The 24,230-nt window shown below is 46.0% G+C and overlaps 1 protein-coding gene and 1 long non-coding RNA gene across 4 annotated transcripts; one reads left to right on the top strand and one right to left on the bottom strand.

Annotated features, from left to right (window-relative positions):
• Nucleotides 1-908: 908 nt before the first annotated feature.
• SVOP (SV2 related protein) lies at nucleotides 909-24,217 on the bottom strand. Of its 3 annotated transcripts, none has more exons than XM_083407303.1 (16): nucleotides 24,017-24,217; nucleotides 18,315-18,475; nucleotides 17,978-18,063; nucleotides 17,306-17,404; nucleotides 14,416-14,487; nucleotides 13,250-13,374; nucleotides 11,794-11,857; nucleotides 10,886-11,011; nucleotides 10,326-10,454; nucleotides 9,432-9,505; nucleotides 8,046-8,122; nucleotides 7,618-7,725; nucleotides 6,720-6,831; nucleotides 5,695-5,776; nucleotides 4,599-4,688; nucleotides 909-1,985 (listed from the first exon to the last, which is right to left on the bottom strand). In XM_083407303.1, the coding sequence occupies exons 1-16, from the start codon at nucleotides 24,049-24,051 to the stop codon at nucleotides 1,968-1,970; spliced, it is 1,458 nt and encodes a 485-aa protein (XP_083263429.1). In that variant the 5' UTR covers nucleotides 24,052-24,217; the 3' UTR covers nucleotides 909-1,967. The 3 variants fall into 3 exon arrangements, with proteins under 3 accessions (XP_083263429.1, XP_083263428.1, XP_083263427.1); XM_083407302.1 differs by having other exon boundaries at nucleotides 909-4,017; nucleotides 24,017-24,216; XM_083407301.1 differs by lacking the exon at nucleotides 24,017-24,217 and having other exon boundaries at nucleotides 909-4,017; nucleotides 18,315-20,268.
• On the top strand, nucleotides 18,430-22,737 carry LOC310661415. Its single transcript, XR_014503936.1, has 2 exons — nucleotides 18,430-18,529; nucleotides 20,803-22,737. It is a non-coding gene; the product is annotated as an uncharacterized lncRNA (long non-coding RNA).
• Nucleotides 24,218-24,230: the final 13 nt, after the last annotated feature.

The raw sequence follows: 24,230 nt of genomic DNA, 5'->3' as shown, positions 1-24,230 counted from the left end.
TGGTTGCAGGAAAAGGCACCACCCTGATAACTGGAAGACACAGAGAGCAGGGCCTTAGTCGCTGTGGTCACCTAGCCCAGACTATAAAACTTCAATGCACTCCTGAGACAACCTGCTTTGCCTGCCTTAGTTGCAGAATAACTCAGGGCTCATCCAGACTTACCCTTGCCCAGCACTTTCCCCCAAGGAAACCTGATATTTACCACTGAATTGGAGCAAACATCAATTAGGCTTTCTCTGGATTGATGTTTGGTCCAATTTATCGCTAAAGAGCAGGTTTTCTGGGGGGAAGCAGCAGGGCAAGGGCAAAACAATGAGGACCTGTGCCTAGAAAGTGCGGGACATGAAGAAGACTGCTTGGATCCCTGCTTTCTAGACACAGGACAAGCCCATGTCTGGATAAGCCCCTAAATGTGGTCCTCCTGAAGCAGCACCTTGTTGTGCCTAAACTTTGCTGCCAGGTTGTTCCATCATCTCATGAGGCTACTCTCTACATCAGGCCAGGGCTATCTGCTTAACCTTGGAGTTAAAAATGGAACCTGACAGGGCTTCCCCTAGACCTCAGCTCTTGGCCAACTCTGCTCCCTGAGGTCATTTTAACTAGAGATGCTGAGAATTAACCTGGGGAGTTAACCACAAAGCACATGGCCTGTGGACACCCCACACTTAGTAGGACAGGAGAAGGAAATGTCCGGTCATTGTTGAGTGGGATGGAAAAAAGACCAACAGCTAGTAAATGAGAGGAAGGGCTACTCCACCAGTTCTTGGGTGGTTTGTGGTCCAAGTCCATCCATGCTGGGTGACATAAATAGGCTTTTTGAGAATGGTGTGTCCTGAAAACCTAGGGAGGAGAGGTGGCCCACATTTTGGGCACAGAGTAGCCACAAAAGCTCCCATAAAGCTCACTATTGTAGAAACTATTCATTTATTCAACATAAAATATCCAGTGTGGAATCAAATCATCTGATTTTGCATCATTAACAGAGAAACAAAAATTGAGTACAAGAAGCTTCAGTTTTACAGAAGTCTTATTTTCAACATGAATGCACACCTAGTTTAGAAACTGTACATAACGCAGTAGAGACATTCAAGTGTTCTCCCCCCACCCCAATTCCAGCAAGCATTGAGCAATACACAAAGACCATTCATCACAGAGTATGGAAAGAATCACTTTTCCTCCACAATAGCTTTGCACATCAACAAACTGGACAACCAACAGAACTCTGAACACACAATTAAGTTCAGTTCCAAGTGATATTTTTACATTGGTGATTTTTTATTTTTTAATGGTTTCCAGGAGTTTGTAGGCCTAAGGCATCAATGCCAGATTTTATATAGAGAATCAGTTTTCCAGAAAAGACAACAACACAGATTTCCATAAGAGTCAAGAGCTTTTACTAAATTAAATCTTGGTTTCTGTTACCCAAGCGAAATCTTATGGATTCAAACAGAACAACCCCCACATTGATGGCCATCTCTGTTAAACAAAATTTGTGACACTATACTTTTCCATAGGACTGAATAAAGCACAAGCATACCTAATTCAAAGAAGGTTGGTTTTGTCATACAGATATTTTGAATTCAGCAGCTACCATGGTATCATATGTCCTGCCTGGCTCTAGCCTATGAAGCTTTTAATGTGTGTGGGGAGGGATCTCTCTCCCAAATGAGAAGCCCCAGATCAAAAGGCCTCTGGGACCACATGAGGGTCAAGAGCTTCAGGTTGGCTGCAGCAGGGAAAGGGAAAGCTGCACAATGTATTTCCATCCGACAAGTCCTCTTGGACTTAAAAACAACCCCATTAGTAGGATTAGAGCCACCCGCACAGAAACAGGCACAGCACAGTTGCACAAATGCAGACCATCTTCATGGATTCTGCCTCTTGAAGTCCATCTGATCATAGAATTGTAGAGTTGGAAGGGACCCTGATGTCAGTGGATGTTCCTTGCAATCCTTAACAGCCCTTTTCACATGCAAATAAGCACCTACAAATTCACATGGGATACACTTATCAATGGCTATGAATGACAACTAAATGGCACCACCTTGTCTGGAGGCAATTTACCTCTGCAACATCAGGCAGGGAGGGGAAACCGCAGGGAGAGCAGTTGCCTTCATGTCCTGCTTCCTAGCAGTTATGGGCTGCCCACTGACAGAAGCAGAATGCTGGGCTGAATGGACATCTGCCCAATTCAGCAGGGCTCTTATTTGTACCTGCTTCTCCTTATAGGGTAGTTTTATTCAATGTGTTCATTCATTTTGGGAGTTTTCTAAATCTTGGCGTATGAAATAAATTGGGCCGAGGAACCCCTTTCCTGGAGAGCAAGGACTCCTACTTTTTTCATTGTTCAAAATTCCAAGACATGAGGGATTAAGCATAGAGGCCAAACGCCATCCCCATCATGCATGGGCTCTTGACTTTCCACGTCAACCCTTGGATCACTGACTGACCAGACAACTGCAGAAACAGCCCCAGCAAAGTGTTACAGGGGCTGGGACCCAACGGAGAGAGCCACAGCATGTATTTCTGAATGCATACACACCTGGAATCACAATAGCAGGTTCTCACTGGCTTTACTGACAGGGAAATGAACCCCAAGAAAATGAAATTCTGCTTCCTGTTCTGATGGGTGAACAGAAAGATCTGTGTAGTCCAGCGTTCCTTTGTTCCACAGGGACCAGCCAGATGCCTCTGGGAAGCCCACAAACTTGCCTTGAAGCCAACAGCCTCTCCACTGCTCTTGTTCACCCCAGCTAATTGTTTTGGGTGGCATAGACTGTCCCTGAAACTGGAGGTTCTATGAGGTCATCAGGACAAATAGCCTCTTCCATGAATTTGCCAGAAGCCATATAACCCATAAATCAATGAAGTCTTTAAATGAAGGAATTAATTTCCTTTGTCTGTGCTGAATCTGCTGCCCCCCAGTTTCTCTGGATGATCCTGAGTTTAAATATTATGAGAAAAGCTTTTCGCTATTGAATTTATCCACGCCACCCATAATCTCATAGAACTCTCTCCTGTCCTCCCTTCAAGTTGCCATGTTTCTAAACGAAAAAGCATCAGATGCTTAAATGTTCCTCTTAGGAACATCCTTTCAGTCCTTCAGCTGCCCCTTTCTGCGCTGCCATGAGGACTGCTTGCGCACAACATCCCAAATGCATGGCCCTGTTTGCAGACTTCATCTCTAGGGCAAGCAAAGTGGTGGTTTTCTTTGTTTCTTTGTGGTTAGTAGAAGAGCTCTCAGAGCAGCATTTGCTGAAGTTCCCAGCTGCTCTTTAAGACTCAGAACCTCTCTGGCAAAGAAGCTCTCAAAGGCTGATGGTCGTTTGTGGATGTTGATGGGAGTGCAAGGCAAGTGATTAATTCACAAGTGCATGAGACTGATGGAGGGCTGCACTGGGATCTGGGGCACAGATCTGCAAGCCCACTTCCTGGCATTGAGGGCATTTGTACAGAGCCAAATCCTGTCCATCGATCTGCCTGCTTGGCATGGAGCACTTGGCGTCAAGAAACTAAGCTTGTTTGTCATCAACCACACGAAGGGGCAGACCGTTTGGCAAAGGCTCCCATTTCTCTTCCTCCCCGGCTGCATCACATTCCTCCCCCGAAACTCTCCCGCACGTTCACTCTCCAGATTTAATACCTCTCCTTGCACAAGTGGACAGTGATGGGTGCGAGTGAAAAAAGGCGCCCAGGACACAGGTGGAGCGTTCTTGCTTTTGCACACACACGGCAGTGACAAGACATTCTGCTTCTCGGGTGCCAGAGCTGGAGGGGCGGAAACTCCTTGGATGACCTTGCGGCTGGGCCAGCGCGTCGCGTCATCACCCCTGAGACCCAGAGTTTGAGTGTGGGACTCCGCGCCCAAACATCTCCTGCCCCCACTCCCTGTGGGTGGATTCCTGCAGGCCGCGGCCTTTGGTTTCGATGGGCAGCAAGCAAGAAGCGAGAGCAGCCAGGATGCAGCAGCCGCTGTAGACTATCAGCGTCAAATAGACAGAGGACTCCAGCATCACCTGGAAGGGGGGGGGGGAGTCAGCAAAGGCAGACACAGAAGGAGGGCCTCTGAGCCAACTCTCAGGGTCAGAGAGCTCTACACATATGAGTTGCCTGGGTTCACCATTAAGGGTTGGAGTAGATGAGCTGAATGTTAAAGAGCATAAGATGCTTCTGGTTCGGGCCAAGGGCCCATCTGGCCCAGCATCATCATCTCGCAGGGGCCACCCAAATGCCTGTGGGCACGGATTAATTGGGGGGGGCAGGCTTTATGTTAGGGGGGCAGAACTGAGTTATCTGTGATGCAATTGGTCAGTTAGTTAAGTATTCTTATTTATTTACTTGATGGGGGGGCAGCTGCACATAGTAGCACGGGTTCCCCTTTAGCACACAGGGGACCTGGAATTCTTAGGAATAAGGTTCAGGATGCAAAAACAGGCCTAGCAAATGTAGAATTTAGTGTCCAAACTCTATGCCTCTGTGTAGCAACAACCCAGCTCTCTCTCCCCTCCAAAATCCTCATCCCAGGACCCTAACTAGCAACCCCAGGACATTCTGAAATACCCACCTTGATCAAGGAATGAATTTAACACACTGTTACCTGAGCGATAAATGGTGTGATGAGTGCGCCGACTCTGGCTACCCCGCTACAGGTCCCGAGACCCAGAGCACGAGTGGCCGTGGGGTAAACCTAAGGAGAAATTCATACGTGCATTGGCACATGGGGACATCTTGCGCTGAGATTCCTGCACTGCAAGGGTTTGGGCTAGATGACCCGTGGGGTCTCTTCCAACTCTATGAATCTATGATTCTACATGCCTCACTTCTCTGGATCTCTGAATAGTCACCAGAAAGGTGATAAGGGGCAGTGGAGGGAAAGGATGCTTCTGGTCATATGCAGAAAGCAGCCCCCAAGCAACGGGCCAAGACATGCTGCCCTCAAGCATTTGAGATTTGGGGGCAGGGATTCCTCCAGGTCAAAAGCAGACGTTCATGGCTGGTGCTAATGGCTGAGAAGGGTGTGCAGGTCCCATATGCTAATAAAAACACAACATGAGATCCTGGGATCACCACACACACACATTCCATGTTCCACTGGGCAAGCGGGAAAGGTGGAGGCGGCTGCCAACTGAGGAGGTACTTGCTGGATCTCATGAATCATAGGATTGCAGAATTGTAGAGTTGGAAGTGACCCCAAGGGTCATCTAGTCCAACCCCCTGCAATGCAGGAATCACAGCTCAAGAATCCCTGACAGATGGTCTCCCAACCTCTCCTTCAAAACCTCCACGGAAGGAGAGTCCACCACCTCCTGAGGTGTCCAACAGCTCTTACTATCAGAAAGTCTTTCCTAATGTTTACTCAGAATCTGTAGTGCATTCTGGGGCCCCCACAACCCTAAAATTACACGGAACTGCAAGGGATTGTTGTGAAAGAGACAACACAACGAACACAGCAAGCCCTCTGGAGGCAGCAGCACAAGCCTCTCTCTCCCATGTGCTCCATGGAAACGGAGAAATCCCAGAGACCCTACAGGGCTTGGTGTCACAGTCTCTGCTCTTCCACGCCAACCACGATGCTCCTGCCCCACCCCATCAAGACCTCCTTGCTACAGATGCTCCTTTGCTCAGGCCTGCCCCAAATCCTGGTCCCGGGCAAGCCCCCTCCTCACAGAATATGTGGCTTCTCGTTTTCTTACCTCAGGGGTGTAAACGTAGGCGGCTTGAAATCCTCCCGAAATAAAAGCCCTTGCAATGAACAATAACACAGTGAGAACTTTCCTGTAAGGACAAAAGGACAGTGTTTTTGTTTTGAGAAGATAGATGCTGGTACATTTTGACAGGGCGCACTCATTGTACTGCTGTATCATAAGAACATGATGTTATGGGTTTGTTGGGGTTCAGATTCCCCTAAATTCCCTTCCCCAAAATTCCAGTTCCCGCCCCCCCAGCTACGCCACTGCATCTAGGTGCAGGTTGTATGTCAGTGTAAATAAAACCCTATATCACGAAGACACTGCAGTCTCTGCTGTGCCTCATTGTCCCAAAAGGGAACACAGCCCCTGGTAAGCATGCCTCCAACCCTGAGATCTTGCACCATTTGTGCAGATGGGGGTGGTGTGTAACAATAACAGCCTCCTGCTGGATCAGGCCTAAGGGGCCCCGTCCAGTCCAGCACCCTGTTCTCACAGTGGCCAGCCAGGTGCCCCAATGGGAAACCCACCAGCGGGACCCAAGCACAGGAGGACTCTCCCCTCCAGCAACTGGGATTCAGAAGCATTTCTGCCTCTGACTGCGGAGGCAGAGCATAGTCACCCAGGCTAAGGACCATCCTTAGTCTTTTCTGTGGTCTCTTGGAAGACCAAAAATGGGAAGTGGAGGGCAGAAGCATCACTAAAGCTACCATTTAAATTCTTTGTACTGGTCTGCAACCTTCCCTTTACCACGATTAATGCTCTTTCTGTATCCCCCATGTGGAACCTCTGAAATACTTTGCTCCGGGTTTGCCTGAAAGTTCAGAATTTGCAGGTGTGCAGACTGCCTGCTCCTCACACCGGTATGGAGAACCTCCACACAGTTGGGTAAAAGCATTTGTAGCACAACTTTGAACATGTCCCAGCCCCCCCCCCCCCGAAGTGCTTTGCAGTGCCTTCCTTGTGGGGGTGGGGCATTTGCAGGGTTGGGTGGGTTCCCCCCACCAGCTGGTCTGGATCACTTTGCTCACCTTCCAACACAGAGAAAGAGTAGGAGGCTGCAAAATGCAAAGACAAAGAAGCAGAGGGCCATTGTCTTCTTCCGCCCAATCCGATCAATAACCCATAAGGTCACTAGAACACCTGGAGGAGGAGGAGGAAGAGGAAGATGTTACTGACTGAAACAGGCTTGTGAGTAGCTCTCTGCTCGCCCGTGTGCATGGCCACAGCCTTCATGTCAAGCAGGCAGAGCAGCAGTTGTGGAAGCTGTTGCTTTTTTCAGGCCATAAATGACTAACATAAGCTCTTCTGGGGCAATGGGCTTGTGGATTTGCTTGTTCTGGCTAGCAACTTTTCTGAACTTATTTTCAAAGCCTTCCCTGCCTCTCTGGCTGCTGTGCAGCGCCCAATTCAGATGGGTCATGGAGGCAATTCTGAGGTTGGTGTGCTCTGAACATCCATAGGACTAGTGCAAAGGCATGAAATCTAGTGGGTCGCTTGCTCGCTCGCTTGCTTCTTTCTTTCTTTAAAAGACTGGTGCTTCTCTGGCACATGTTCAAGGCAGTTTACAGCAGCAGAGAGAGAAAGAGAATTGCTGAGACTTTAACCATAAGAATGAGATACAAATCCAGAAACAAAGGAATTTGTCTTATATTGAGTCAGATCATGAGTCCAACTTGCTCAGCATGGTCAACACCAGCAGTTCCCGAAGTGGGTGATACTGCCCACCCCCTGGGGGTGAGGGTGGGATTTCCTAGGGGAGCAGAAGGAGGCAGGGGTGCTGGAATGACTTGGAATAGCTGGTGTCACTGGATCACATTCATCAGTTTTGTTGAATTAATTAAGCTACATAGTTTTAATTAGATTCTGAACAAATGTGCAAGTTTTCCCACTCGGCTAATCGGAGCCTTTAATTTCCCAGCAGTCTACCTGGGAACTCGGAGAGAGTGGTCCACAGGAGGTCGATGTAGTCCTTTTCAGTCAGGTATTCACAGGCCAGGCTGCACTTGGCCTTCACTGCTTTTCTCTTGCTGGATACTTAGATGAAGCAAGAAGAGGAGGAGGAGGAGGAGGGTGAATAGGTGATATTTTAAGAAATCGTTCCAGCCTCTCCCCCCCCCCCCCCCCGCGCACACATGCACCCTTGCACCTTTGGGCCTGGTGTGCCCCTGCTGCAATTTTAAGTTGCGAGGTGAACCACCGAGTTGTGAGTGTCACCTGCGAGATCTCCTCTCCCTATGTATGCCCACTTGACCACTTGGATCAAAGGAGCTGGAACTGTGACAGCGTTTGCAAGAAAATGGTATTTTAGTCTGGCAGCAGCCGCCCCCTGGAAACTCCCTGCCTGTTGTACTCACAGCTGCAGAGGTCTCCTGCTTGAAAGAGCTCCGTGGTGAGTAAAACTAAGCCGTAATAAGAAAAGGCATTGGAGAACCTGGAGTGAAGAGAAGCAGAGAGAGTGTTGAAAAGGAACATGGCATGGCCCTGAATCTGGGGTGGGGAGGGGCTGCAGGCTCAGGATCCAACGGGGGGAATGACATTGCGCATGTGTGCGCACAGTGCAGCTAGGTTCAAGCTCACAGTCGGCTGGGGTGGCCAGGGGCAACCTTGGTCCGCATTGTAATTCGCAGTTAGCTTGCCACAGTACAAATCCAGTGTCATATATTCAGTCACTCGTCCTCTGAACGTAAGAACATAAGCAGAGCCTGCTGGATCAGGCCAATGGCCCCTTTAGTCCGGCATCCTGTTCTTGCAGTGGTCAACCAGTTTCCTGTGGGAAAGCAGGGAGCAGAACAGGAGCACAAGAGCCCTCCGCCCTCCGCCCTTCCAGCAGCTGCTATGCAGAAGCAAAGCTGCCTGCAGAGGCTTTGGAGGCAGAGCATAGCCATTGTGGCTCAGAGCCACTGATCGCCTCCTCCATGAATCTATCCCATTCCCTTTGCCTCTTGTTTAACGCATTGACCGTGTCAAAGAAGGAACCTGCAGGTCAGCATTTAGCAAACAGCATCTGCTAAATTCCCTTTTCCTTGGGCTGCACTTTTAATGTTTTTGACCAAAAATAGAGAGGGGTCCTGATCAATTTTAACACAAGCACTTACAAAAACAGCTTTCAAGGGCTCTCCTTTTTTTCTCTTTCGCACTAGAGGGAAACACTTTTTTTGCAGTGGGGCTGTTGCTCGGTTAAAGAAATATGAATTTAAGTGCACAAGTTTTAATCAGCAGAATAAGTGGGGTGCACTAATTTACACCTCTGGCTATTTAAGCATTTGCATTAATCAATTAATTGACTAGAGCATATGTGATGGATGAACTAGGATGTCTTTAATCAGGTCACAGCCTCGTCTCTTGCACTTTTAAAGAGTGCATTCCCCCTTTTGCAAGTGAGTTTCCCCCCACCTTGGCTGCCCCAGCCTCTCATTGCATCAGGGATGTTGGCAAAAAGAGCCAGGCATTGCAGCGCCCCCACGTCAGGTGGCCAGGTGGTGGTACTGCATTAGTCAGATCCAGCAGGGATCGTGGGGCTTGAGAAGCCAATTGAGATCCCACGTGACTCTATAAAGCTGCCAGATCTGCGCCCCGAGGGCGCAAACCAAGCCACAGGGCCACCCGACTGATGTGCCAACTTGCCCTCAGGCCACCAGATCCCATGATGAAAGGGGGTTATATACAGTAGGTCTAATAAATAAAATAAATAAATCTCAGAGAGGCAGGCCGACCCTGAATCTTCTCTATCTTCCTCTTACCATATAAACCAAAGCAGGAGGGTTGTCCATCTAAACTGGGGGGTGAAGAGGTCCCTCATCTTCCCTCTGTCTTCCTGTTTGGAAACAAACATATACATAGATGTAGGGAAGCTGGGTGCTGTCTGAAAACATCAGCCAAAGGGGGGGGGGGCACCATGGATTTCTTAGGAGTTTGCCTGGCATTCCTCATTCATCTGATGAGTCCCTGTGGCAGCTTCCCAGCTGTCAGAAATTAGCAGCGCCACATTCACACCATACATTTAAAGCACTATGATACCACTCTAAATCAATGTTGCTTTGCCCAAGGAATCCTTGATTCCCCTCTCAGAGCTGCAATTCCCAGAGTGGTTTAACAACCACTCCCTCTTCTCAGGGAACTCTGGCAATTGTGGCTCTGGGAGGGGAAGGGGGGCTTCTACAACTCTCAGCACCTGTAACAAGCTACAGTCCCCATAATTCTTTGCGGGGAGCCATAACTGTTTGGTATCATAGCACTTTATGTGCAGGGTGTGGATATGGCCCAGTTGAGTACCTGGGATGGGGCCTTTTCAGAGGCGGCACCCATAATATGCCTGCCTCCCCTCCCCTGCTTACAGCAAATACACTTTTATTTTAGCTAGTTTTCATATGTTATTTTAATATTTTTTACTGATGTTGTACATATTATTTATTGTAAGACATCTCAGACATTTTAATGAAGTGAGATACAAGTCTTGCAGACAAATGAAGAAAATAAATAATCCCAGGTCTGAGCCAAGTGATCCATGCACACTTTTGTTGAAGCTCGCTGGATTTTGGGGTGGTGGTTTCATAGAACCCCAGAATGGCAGAGTTGGAAGGCTCCCAAAGGTCATCTAGTCCCACCCCCAGGAGTGCTGGTCTGCCTGCACTCACCTGCCTGGAGATGATCAGTTTCCCCAGAGGCATTGGAGCTCCATTCTCAGTCGCTATCCGCTTCAAAGTGGCAAAGGCTTTCTCCTGGTTCCCAGATAGCACATCGTATCGCGCACTTTCCGGTAACCACTGTAAAGGTATGATAAATTTATTTTATTCATTTCATAAAAATTATATACTGATTGATCGCAAAAAATACACCTCAAAATGGTTTACAAAAAAAGAACAAAACATGAAATTATCAATTAGTTTTTTTAAAAAAACAACTATCTAAAACATTTTTAAAGAACCCAACAAGCTGAAAGCCTGATTAAAACACTTGTCAATAGTGTATATATCTGGATAGTCTTGCCCCGCCCAAAAAATGTTTTTGGCAGGTGCCGAAAAGAGTACAGTGAAAGTGTCTGCCTGATGTCAAGTGTGTGCGCTGCCACGCTAAAATATTGATTTCTTACAATCACTTTCTGTCCAAAGGCAGGAGACCAACCAAATGGACAGGACTAATCTGAAGCCGTGTCCCCCCCCCCCCAAGACTTTGGGAAGCCAGAAGGAATACCTACGAAACACAAGATGGCAAAGAGCAGAAGGGGGGCCGCCGAAAGGATGAGCAGCCAGCGCCAACCGAGGGTGGGCATCACGAACACCGCCAGGAGAACCTCAAAGACGGTCCCAATGGCCCAGAAGACCTGCCCGTGTGGAAGGACGGAAGCGGGTTTGGAGATGTCAGCCCCATCGCAACAGGTGAATAACAATACATCTCTGTTCTTGGCCCTTGCTGCAACATGTTCTACGATGCCTGAAGAGCAGGCATTTGGAATAAGTAAGTAAGCTTTCAGCTTTAAGTGGCACTGTCATAAGACCTCAAAGACAATATCTTGATATTTATAAAGAAAGCATAACCTTTTAAAAATGTTACTACCCCAACACCAATATTATTAATTTTTCTTTTTTCCAGGGAATGTGAATAAAATAACCCACATTTGCAGGTATGTTTAATATTAACTTTCATTCAGTTTTGCAGTTTTTCTTTTCTCTCTACTGAGCAGTGAGACATTCCAAGGGTCTTTGCACTTGACTGAGGAGCATCGCATTTCAAGAGGGGCTTGTTATTGTGTGCTATTTAAATGTATTTCTTGTTTAAAAAAATAAATAGATTTTTTAAAAATCATATTGAAAATATCCCTGACAGTTCACTGTGCTCACTGCGACTGATGGGGCTAGAAGCTAAAACATCTGGAAAGCCCCAGTTGTGGGAAGGCTGAAAGCATGAACCACAGCAGCAACGGGCTGAGGGCCAGCTGCCTCCCCCCCCCCCCCGGAAAGGCTTTGAAGGAAGGAGCTCCCACTGATCTCCTGATCACATCTGAGCCTTCGCTTGGGATGCTCTCTGTCCTGGGAGGGCCTTTTGGAGCAGAAGGGCAGCCCCTTTCCTGCCAACAGCCTCACGCCTCTTTGTTTTTTCACCTACCTCAATTAACAAAATGCATTTTGCTCTAGATTTCATTGGGAGGAATTCTGCATACAGCGTCACCCTGGAGAGAAAGGAAAGAGAGGAGGCAAAGTCACAAGGAACACACAGAGGGCGTGTGCCTTTGGAAATCTGATGGGCTTCCTCCGGGAACTGACACGGGAAGAACTTAATACAACTTTATTTCCCCTGTCCAAACAACTGATATACCTACACACCACAACCACACAAAATATTATAAATATAAATTATCTATTTGGGGGAGGCAGATGACTTCTAAACGTGATATAAAAATGTCTTCAGTAAATGTAATATGCAAAGGAAAAATATCACACAAAGGAATATATCACACAAATCCTCAGAAAAAGGAACATATCCCAGGAGCAGAGCTAACATGTTTGAATCAAATGGCATTAATAAGATTCTCTTGCTAAGGATCGCTTGGCAGACTTGGGCAAATTCAGTGCTTGGCAGCTGATATAGTGGAGTCCAGAGTCCAAAACTGGTGGTTTCCCCATGGATTTGTGGTTTGGAAATTCATCACTCTGTAATGTTTCTGAAAGCTTTGGTTTGATTTTGTTCTGGCTCTTGAAAAAACTTGAGGGGTGGGGGTGGGGGCTGGCTTTATTTTCAAGTGGATGCTGGTGCCCATGAAGGAAGCCCATTAGCCATTGATTAAAGACCTGCTCAGGTTGCTTTGAAACAGCCCACCTGTGGGGCAGAGGATCCATGTTCACAGGTCCAATGAATGGGGAGAAGGAAGGAAGGCAAAGTGCTTCTTCTGACCAGAGCAAAGCAGGCCTGGAGTCATTCCAGGGGCACAACTCTTGGGGATGCCTCATCCTCCCAGTTCAGGAGCCCATGCCTTATTCAGGACTGATCTCTCCTGCCCCGCCAATTATTTCTGCCATTTTCATCTCTGAATTCCGCCCTTGTCTGGGCCACGTTTGCCTTCCCAGAGGCACCTGGATCCACACTGCTAAATGTAAGCAGCTGAAAAGGTTGGGCTTCCCAAACGGAAGTGCTTTGCAGTTTAGCTGAGCTCCTTTAGATATTTGAAGATGGCCATAATGCTTTGGGGTGGGGAAGATGGAAGGCAGTTACTAAATGCAAAAGAAGTTTGGGACATACTCAGCTTTTCAACTGAAGAAAAAGAAGAAGAGGAGTTTGGATTTGATATCCCACTTTATCACTACCCAAAGGAGTTTCAAAGTGGCTGACATTCTCCTTTCCCTTCCTCCCCCACAACAAACACTCTGTGAGGTGAGTGGGGCTGAGAGACTTCAGAGAAGTGTGAACAGCCCAAGGTCACCCAGCAGCTGCATGTGGAGGAGCGGAGACGCGAACCCGGTTCCCCAGATTACGAGACTACCGCTCTTAACCACTACACCCCACTGGCTCTAAAGCACTAAAACCACCAGGAAGGGAGGGGCAAGGAATGGGAATATTGACTTACGACTGAGGGACTCCTCCGATGCCAAAGCCCACCAGCCCCCTCAGCACCAGGATCCAGCTGTAAACGGGTGCAAAACCGCTAAGAATACCATAGTATAAGGTCCAGAGCACACTGATCTTTAACCCCTGCATTGGATTAAGAAATACAAAATTGAAAGAAGACCACTGCCATACTCTCTGACAAGCTTCTTCCTGACTTCAAAAGCAATTCTCCTTCTCTTACAGGGCCAACCATAAAGCCTGTGTTGTCAATATCAAGACTGGATTACTGCAACGCGCTCTACCTGGGGCTACCCTTGGGCCTGGTTCAGAAGCCCCAGCTGGCACAGAATACGCCTATCAGATGGCACATAACATGTGACCCCATTCTTGAAGTGTCTGCACTGGCTGCCCATCTACTACTAAACCAGGTTCATGCCCTTGTGTTTCTCTATAAAACCCTGAACAACTTTGGGGCATTGTTGGTTGTTCCCTGAGTTGGTGAGACTCATTTGACAACAATGAGAAACTGAGCATTTAGTCTCATTGGCCCAGCCCTGTGGAACACCCTGCCACTAGAAATTCATCAGGCACTTTCCGTTTCAACATGCGGGGGGGGGGGATATATTCCTCCAGGCCTATACCAGCGATTAAGAATGCATCTTGCCACAATAGTTAGCTGATTTCTGATTTAAACATTTTTTAATGGTTTTTATTGTATGGTTTTATGTACAGCTGTTCTAAACTGCTCTATTGTTTTTTTTTAAAAAAAAACAATTAGTCATATATAGCTATATTTATAAATAAATTAATAAATATCCACTATATCTTACACCAAGGAAAATGAATCTGTGGCCCTCCAGATATTGTTGGACACCAATTCCCAGCAGCCCCTGCTAGTATGACCTACAGTGAGGGATGATGGGAGTTGTAGTCCCATGATCATCATCTGGTGGTCCCAGGTTCCCTGCTGTAACTCAAAAGAAAAGCAGAAAGGTAATTACAGCCCAAGAATGTGGAAGGGAGGAGTGAACTGAATTTAAACCGAGTCAGACTTGGAAAGATTAGTCCCAAGTAGTGGCAGAGAGGTACACCACCCGGTTTGAAGCCCCACTGCCTAAGCACAGAGGGCCTTCGTGGCACTCAGTTCTGCCTGGCAAATACTTCAGGGGAAGGCTGGAGACTTACTGTTTTTCTGCCATACTGGTCTGAAATGTTTCCCCAGAGTGTGGAACTGAACATCATTCCCATAAACACCACCTGCATCAAGCGAAAGAAAGGATATTTGTTATTCACAGGCTGAACTGGGAGTGTTCTGAGAGAACCATCTAGAAAAGAAAGCGAAGAAGAAGAAGAAGAAGACATTCTTAGACCAAGTTTGGCAAGATCTCAGAACTAGAATTTGGCACACAAACATCTGAATTTTGAGCCACAACTTGACAAAATGTCCAATTTTTTGATGATCTCACAGGGTATGGGAGATCTGTTATAATGGTTGACAGATAGCATCTTAGAGGCTGACAGTAAAACGGCAATATTGTGAGGAGTGAGAGACAGATATATCCATCCTAAATTCCTCATATCAATCTTTCCGTTTTTAGGGGAGAGGGGTGCGGGAAATCTGACCTCAGAGCTTTGGCCTGGTAACATTGGGGCTATATGGGGAGGGTTGTGTTAAGTTGTGGGCGAACATATCAGACGACACAGTGATCTCTCCAGAGCAGCTCTTTATTGTAAGCTGGACAGACTGAACTCCAAACAGCTCAGCCGGCCTCCTTTTATAGGAGCCGGCTGTCAACATTGTAGCAACAACAACCCAGGGTTTCACGCCTAAAATAACTGACGTGGACCTGAGTGAAAACTATCTACAGTAACCCCCTGCTGGCCCAGGGTGAGAACATCAGTACATAACAGGTTATGTACAGATTTTTGTTATAATCATCTGCTAACTGCATGGTGGAATCAGTCATACAGCCCAATGAGTGTCTTTTACCTGTCACATCTGGTTTGCCAGCTGTGGCCATTTCAGGACACAGAGAGCCTTCCCAGAGTGATCCACACATTCTTGGACTACAGCAATGCACTCTGTGTGGGGCTGCCCACTGAGCTGCTTCAGAAGCTGCCCCTAGCTCTTGGCGTCTCTCCTGGGTGGCTCTTCGGGGGGAAATGAACCACCAACTCTGAAAGGATGGTCCTGGCTGCTGAACCTGCTTCAAGTCACTTCAACTGAGGTTGAATGGCCACCTGCTGGGGATTCTTTAGTTGTGATTCCTGCCTTGGGCTCAGGGGCAAAGGAAGGCGCTGTGACACCCGGGGCGGGCGTCACTACGGAGGGCGCATGGGCGGGCGTCACTACGTGCGATGCATGCACCGTATATAGTGACACCGCACATGTGCTGTATAGCGGCTTGCTGCCAGCGCCGCTCCAGTGCCGTATGGACGGTGCCAGGAGCCCTCTGTTGCCGCTACAACCGCAAACGAGCAGAGGATCCTGGCACTGTCCGTATGGCGCTAGAGCAGCGCCGCAGCAAACCGCCAAGTACAGCGCATGTGCGGTGTTGCACACATGAGCTGTACGTAGTTGTGCCACACATGTGCTGTACAGCAGTTTGCAGCCAGCGCTGCTCCAGCGCTATATGGACGGTGCCGGGGTCCTCTGCTCGTGGCTGCAGCCGTGAACGGAGGATCCTCCACATGCAGCTGCAACAGCGCAATGGCTACGCACGCCGCCGCAAGCCCCCACAGGGTGACCTCTTGTCACCCCCGCAGTCATGGAACCCGGGGCTTACCGCCCCCCCAACCACCCCATTGCAACCACTGCTTGAACTTGATGACCCTTCCAGCTCTACAACCCTACGACTTTGTGGACTTAACAAAGCACAGCGAGGCTTCTCCTGCGCAGCCTGGCCTGTTTATGAAGATCTGCCTGTGAGGCTCTCTCTGTCTTCTTTAGTTGAGGCCAGGAGGAGGGAGAGGCTTTCCACCGGGGGCACCCCAACTTTGGAACCCCCTGTGCACTGAGATTACAGCTGGTGCCTGCCCTGAAAACCTTTTGACACCAGCTGAAGGCCCTGATATTTGCCAGCCTTTGGGTGAATGGTTTGGGTCATGTTTGAGGTTTCTTTTAGTTGGCTGGTTGTAATCATCTGCCTTGTTTGTCATATCTGAATGGTGAGGTATCTAGTTTTGTTTTAATTTGTAACACACCAAGTAATGGAATTTGCTATGAAAAGTGAGTAAAAGATTTTTTCTTTTAATGGCACCATTGTGGTCATGTCCACACCAGATATTTAAAACACTTTTTAAGACGCATAGCTTTCTCCAAAGAATCCTGGGGACTGCCGTTTGCCATTCCCAGCACCATGATCATTGTTACTATGATGAGATGCATTATCCAGCCTTCACTGGAAGGTCTCAGGGCAGGTTACAGAAATATAAAATAAAGCATTAAAACAAATTACTATCACAACTAGAGTAGGTCCTAAAATATATAGCTATCTCAATGGTCAAAGGCCCAGGTAAAGAGCCAGGGTGACAAAATACAATTCCCATGATTCTTTGTGGGAAGCAGTGTGCTTTAAATGTGGTTTAAAGATATGGTGTGGATGTGACTTGTGTTCAGGAAACATCAGCACAACCCTACACTGGAATACGGTGGACAATAAATCCACCAATCATGTCCAACTCCTTGTAGATTTATCTCCAGAGAGATTAAAGCTAAGGGAGTTTTTGCCTTGTGGAAAAAACAGTGTGTAGCCTCAACAGGCACCTTTAACCAAGCCCCAGATTCCTGCAATTCAATGGGTAGTGAAAAGGTTGCCCAAAGGAAGAATAACCTCCACCAACAAGCAATGCTAGAGTTTAGAGCTGAAATTCAGTGAACATGAAGCAAGCCACAGTGCAAGGGACTGTAACACGCAGGTGTCTTTGTGGGAGAAATAGATTCCTTCAACACTCTTGGGCGTGCCACAATCTGGTGCGCTTGCTGGACAGAAAGGGTTTTTTGACTCTTTGAACAACCCACAGTTAACAAGTGGAAAACCTTACAGAATACAAGAGCTGTCTGGTATTTTCCTACCGAGGTTAGCAATGCAACCTGCCAGGTGGGTAATCGCCACTCACAGTGAAGCTGGGGTGCAAGGATGCTCAGAATCATCATTTCCATGGCATCAGCCATCTAGAAGGGCAAGAAGGAAGAAGGCATTAGTTAGAGCACCAGCGCCCTGACAGTTCACCAGATTTCTCTTTGCCTTCATATGTATATATATAATTGATTTGTTAGCAACAAAAACAAAGTGCAAACACAGCACAAGGAAAGCAAATAAAGAACCAACCATGTACATCATAAAGCCTCACAGCCTGGATAACAGGACAAAGACACAGCACAGCCCAAAGCGATAATAAAGTCTTAACTCATAAAAAGATCCCCTTTGCAAATAATAAAAACATGTAAAAATAAAAGTATTCTCCACCTGTAAGTTCCATCATTATTGAGAATAAAGGTTCTGTATAGTCTTACATGAGCCAGGCAACTGCATGTACTGGTGACTCTGAGCAACTGTGTGCCTCAGCAGTTGCCTAAAATCAAGCCATATATCCCAAAGCCAGTCTCTTCTGGCTCAATGCCTCCCATCATCCAGGCCAGGGAAACGGAGGAAAATTAAGGTGGGAAATAGTTGCAGTTTGTGGGCCAGCCATGCCCTGTCCCCGGCCTCCCTTGGCTTTGCTATTTCTAGCATCCTCTACTTGCCCATGCTAAGCCTGTCAGGATGGAGAGTTTCCACTGGAACCTGCCAAATCCGATGGCTTCCACCGCATCTTCCACCATAAACGTATCTAGAACAACAAAACAATATAATAGTACAGTGTAATAATAACTAAAAAAATAGCAATACCCACTAAAAGACAAAAGGGGGGTCCATGGGCCAGCAACCACAATCCATTTGAAAGAGACCAAAAATGTTTACAGTGTTAAAATGAAGTTATGAAAAGCTATGAAAAGTTTTGGGGTATTTAATTTTTTTCACAATGCATATTAACATTTTGCTCCTTCCTCAGGAGTGAGGGCAGAGGTCCACACAACTCACCATCAGTTGGGTTTGCAAACTCCTTTGGCACCATCCCTCCATCTTCCAGCTCCACAGCCTCTAACTGCGTCTGGACACCCTCAATTTGGACTTCATGCTCTCCTGAAATGACATCTTCATCTGACCGTGAACTTTCCCCTGTGCGACGGAACTTGACAACCCTAGTGGTGTGGGAACCATAATGAATACATGGCATGGATGTACAGAAGAAGCAGGTGTGCATCACGTAAATGCTTTCCCTCAAGGGTGAGGAACCTGTGGCCCTTTGGATGTTGTTAAACTAGAGCTCCCAACACCCTTAACCATTGGCCATGCTGGCCGCTGAGGCTGCTGGGAATCAGAGCCCAACTTCTGGGGGCCTTGCTTGTGTCTTACACAATAATGCAGCACCTAGATCATCTTATTCTCTTTGGAAATCACAGCAATGTTTCTTGTGGGCTTGCATTTCAGGCTTGAAGTGAATGTTTCCACCTGTGCCTAATATTATATTAATCTCCCATCCAAAAGGGATCTCATGCTCAGCCTTGTGAGTTGTAGCTGCTGCAGTCAAACAACCATGCACAGCAATTTTCCTTGAAGGTGAAGGACACCTGACAACCTGACAGAATCCAAATTCTGTTTGTTTCTGCAAAAGAGAATGACACCTAATAGGTTGCAATAAGTACCCATAGCTAGGGATGGAAGGAACTGTCAATTTTCCTTCTCTCAGTTTCTCATTTTTCCAATCTTAAATCTAGTTCTTCACATTTCTGCAGAAATTTGCAAAAAATAATAGTTGTAATCCACATGAAAATTCTTCAGCATTTTTGTGCAATTTTTTCCAAAGAAACACATTTTTGTAGGCAGTTTTGACCAACATATACATTTTGCAAGCATTTTCTCCTAATATGATGCACTCTTGTATTTGCACAAATATATTTGTTTTTATGTACACTTTTCCCCAGTACATGCATGTCTGTAAACCTTGTCTGGTCAGAGAACTGCATTGCAAAATTGGGATAAGTTTGCATTTCAAAGGATGGTCCCAGTTTGCATGGTGTTTCAGAAAGTGAACTGCATAGATTCGGCTGAACTGAATTTCTCCTGCATGCCTATCCATGATAGGTTACCTTTACCCAGCCCACCTTTATCCCATGCCCACATACCTGGGAGCAAGTCCCATGGAACTCAGTGGGACTTACTTTTGAGTAGACACGTATAGAATGCAACCCACAAGCAAAAGAGGCAAAATCACATTAGATATACTGTACACACGTCAGCAAACACAATGGACGATACTTCGTTTTTTAAAATTGACATTTTGAGATAGGAAGCAAGAAAACAGCATCTTTTCTACCCAAAGTGATTGCTTTGCTTTGCTTTGCTTCATCATAAAACTGACCCTGGAAAAAATTCTCATTGTTCGCTAGCTAGAGCTGGGTGCTGAGGCCCTTGCAACTGTTTCCTAGGGCTAAAGTTAAATGCAAGCAATTTGAGGCACTAATGTCTTGACAATATGAAAATATCAAACCCCTCTTCCTCGCCCCCCCCCATTTAGTTCCATTTGCAAAGTTTATAAAAAAAAAAAGACATCAGGATAGTTCTGAAATTTTCACTGGTGGTTCTGATGAGAGACTACAGTTTATTTTATTATTTTATAATGGACTGGGGCTGTTTTTCCAGGAAAAGCCCATCCAAAGCTGCTTACAAGTTGTTCTAGATTTGGAAGGTCATGATAACAGATTTGGTTGGCATGCATATCTATGGTATGAAAAGACAAAAGTACATAAAGAATTTTTAACACATTTGGTAAAAAAATCAATTTATGGTGTATGAGAGAAATATAAAAAAAATGTTAGTGCAGAAAACACCATGGTGGCTTTCCCCACTAAAAGTGATACCATTGAAAAAGTTGGATGCGAAAAATAAATGGGAACTTATAAAGAGCTGTTAACAGAGGTAGAGAACCAATTGAAACCAAAGAATTTTGAAGATATAAGAGAGTTGTTAACAGATTGGTTACAATACCATCAGTTAAATGATGCATTTAAAAAGGATAAAAGAAATGGATTCAGTAATGAAATCTCAAGGTTTGAAAAGGAATTGTTGGAAAATAAAGTAAAGGCACTGTCTAAAATGTAAAAGATGTTGTTAGAATGGTATACTAAAGATGAAGAGGTTAACTTGGTAATGATACAATGGGCAAGAGATTTTGGATGCAATACTCAACTCTCCTCTTGGGAGAAGCTATGGAGAGAGGACTTATAATTTACAGCATGTAGAACACTGAAAGAAAATTATATGAAGATGATGTATAGATGGTATTTGACTCCCAGTAAGTTAACAAAAATGTATAAGACTAGTTCAAATATGTGCTGGGAATGTAAAGAAAAAGAGGTCACCTTTATCATATGTGGTGGACCTGTAAGGTGATAAAAGCATATTGGGAAATGATATACAATGAGTTTTTAAATAACCTTTGTTAAAAAACCAAAACCCTTTTTATTAGGAATTTTAGGTGCAGAGATACCAAGGGACTTCAAAAGACTGCTCATGTATGCGATGACGGAAGCCCAGATACTCTTAGCCCAAAGATGGAAGAAAGACAAAACACCTACAAGAGAAGAGTGGACAACAAAATTGATGGACTAAATGGCTAAAATGACTGGAAAAGTCAGGAACCAGGATGTTAATTTTTTTAACAAGGACTGGGAATTTTTAAAAATTTTACTTGAGAGAACACTGTAAGCAGCTAAAAACATTAGCAGGACTGAAATTACACTTGCAATGTGAAAAGAACCATGGATATAAATAGAGTTTTAAGGATAAATAGAGGACAATATGATATGCAGTGGAAAATGGTTATTAGCAGACTCCACTTTTGATTCTATTTTATTATAAAGGATAAAAAAACGCAAATCTGCTTACAACAACGGGAAGACATATATAATGAATTAAAGAAGATATTTAGACATATGTTCTTGAAAAAGCCAGATACATTCTTGTTGGCAATGGTAGGAGAAGACATTATTAAGAATGACCAGAAACTGTTCTTATATGCAACAACAGCGGCAAAGTTGTTAGCCCAGGTTTGGAAACAACAGCAATTACCAACAGTAGAAGAATGGTGACAGAAGGTAATGGAATATGTAGAAATAGCTAGATTAACGGGGGAAATTTGACAACAGGGCGATGAAACATTTTTAAAAGAATGGGAAAAAATTATGTCATACATAGGAAGGATAAGGTGAAATTGTGAAACCAGTAGAACCTCATAATGTGAAATACAAAGAACATTTCTGGATAAAGAAAATAATAAAAAGTAAAATGTATAATGTGATTAATGTAACCAATGGTAGTTGTAAATGAATACAGACAGACAATAAGAATTGTATATACAGGAGGATTTATTTGGCTATAGACACTCTATGGACAAATACGAAAGAAGATCAATAATATACAAAAAGGATGAAGACAATGCAAAAAATTTAGATGTGATATAAAAAGCCAGAAGAAGGAAGGAAAGAAGGAAGTCGGCCCTTAGGAGCAAATATAAATGTAAAATGTAATACAAAATGTGTATGTGGCGTATGTAAATGAAAATCAATAAAGAATATTATGGGGGGAGGAAAACTACAAGTCTTTAAAAATAAATAATTAATAAAACAAGCTAGAACCAAGAATAAAAACTGATTCAAATAAATAAAAACAGACTCAGAATTCCCAGGACATTGTAATATTCCAGCCTCCATGCAGCAAGCTGAGCAAAAAGGTTACACAGGGAAGGCAAATAAAAAGGGATGAGGCTTTAAGTCTATCCAAAGATGCCTGAAGTGCTGCTGCCCCCACAGCACTGCGAGGAGGAAGGCAGGTCCAAAGGTGTGGAGCCACCACATAAAAGACTCTATCTCGCTGTCTCTCATGGTTGCCAGCACACAACTAAAATTGAGAATTACCCCTGCAAAGAAATACAACACTGTATCAATATTATCCAGAGTGCAATGGGGGGAGAGGCATGAAGGCGCGTCTCCACCCCCATCATTCTTCCCAGATGCTGAGGTCCAGCGCTGAGGACCTTCTGGTGGCTCCCTCATTGCGAGAAGCAAAGCTACAGGGAACCAGGCAGAGGGCCTTCTCGGTAGTGGCGCCTGCCCTGTGGAACGTCCTCCCAGCAGATGTCAAGGCAATAAGCAACTATTTTACTTTTAAAAGACAACTGAAGGCGGCCCTGTTTAGGGACGTTTTTAATGTCTGATGCTGTATTGTTTTTAATATTCGCTTGGAAGCCGCACAGAGTGGCTGGGGAAACCCAGCCAGATGGGTGGGGTATAAATAATATATGATGATGACGACGACGACGACTCAATGGCAGGGCACATGTTCTGCATGCAGAAGATCCCAGGTTCAATCCCTGACATCTCCTGCCCTGAAACCCTGGAGAGCAGCTGGCAGTCAGTGTTGCCAGTACTGCCCTAGATGGACCAAAGGTCTGACTCAGTAGAAGGCAGCTTCCTGTGTTCCTAATTAGTAGTATTGCTTTGGAAGAGTGAATGTCCTTGGTCAACATATCCAGAAACTGGAGAGGATGGTAGTGCATTCCTTCTACTATTGGTTGTCACCCTTTGCCCATTCATATTTTATACACAAGTTCTTCATAAGCATTGTAGTCCATGATGCAAGAAGCTGGCTAACTGCTCTTTGTTTTTAGCAACACCATGTCTTTGTGGCTTCTGCCAATGCAGCTGAGTGGGGAACTATGGCTCCCAGGATTTGGAGGGGTAGTCATTTGCTTTAACTGTAAGGTGTGGATCTGCTCTTCAGCCCCACTGAATTCATTGAACAGGACTTATTTATGAGTAGACATGGTTCAGATTGCACAGTTACGGATCTTTGCCTTGAAGTGGGGGAGGGAGGTCTTGATTCCTGAAATGTTTCACGGCCGTGCTCTTGTGTGCACTACAGAACCGCATGCCCACGAAATGGAGCTAATTATACCAACGCCTGAAAGATACTTAAAAGAAGTCTTCACTGACTGCCAAGGAAGAAATCTTATTTGCTCTCACAAGCTGTGCCTGGACTGCAAAAAAGAATAATCTTCCCTCCCCCCACAAAAACAGAGCCAGACAGTCACAGAGAAGCAGAAGGCAGTGAAACCTTAACCCCTGCATTTGTGTGGGTGTCACTGTTGGCTGCACATATCCACGGAGTGAGCACCCTCCCCCCCCACCCCCCCACCCTGTGCGGCAATGCAAAGCACCTCTTTTCCAAGCCTCAGAATGTCCAACACCAGACCTGGTGGACCCGAGTACAAAGCTCTCTTTTAAGAGGAGGGAAGATCCCCTCCCCATTCCAGAAGGAGGCATCATGTTAGAAGGAAAAGCCGGTGGGGGGGGGGTGTCTAGAATGAATATATTTAGCACCCCTAGTTGCAAAAGCATCGGTTGGGTTGGATGGTTCCTTCTGAAATCTTAAAAATACCCCCTGGTTTTGATTTAAAAGGTGTGACAGTCATTCATAAAGCGAGGCTCTTGCGTAGGCAAGCAAGGAAAATTGCTGGCTTCCCTGAGACCTTGAGGTCAATGGCCCCCTTTGGAAAGAGAAACCTCGCTGCAGGGAGGGGGCTGGGGGCGGCTTGCGATTCTCCTGGAGGTCCTGGGTTATTCTTCCCGCCCCTCCCTCTTCCCAGCAGAGCTCTAGCCCTTCTCCCTCCCCGGGTTACTCACGGCAGCTGTCTTAGCTGGAATAAATCTTCCTCCATTGCGAAGGCAGGGCTGGAGAACCCTCGCTCATTTCTCTTACATGGTGGGAGGAAGGAGAGGCGCGAGGATTTCAGGAGGTCTCCGTGCTGGACAGCTCCCGTTTCTGCGAGCCGAGCTGAGCTGGGGAGACCCGGGAGAAGGCCGAAGAGGGGCGGAGGGGAGGAGGAGGAGGAGGAGA

Source organism: Podarcis tiliguerta, assembly GCF_965153285.1.
Source record: "Podarcis tiliguerta genome assembly, chromosome: 13".
NCBI lineage: Eukaryota > Metazoa > Chordata > Lepidosauria > Squamata > Lacertidae > Podarcis > Podarcis tiliguerta.
The sequence above is the reverse complement of the archived record's forward strand: the minus strand, read 5'-3'. Positions and strand labels throughout refer to the sequence as shown.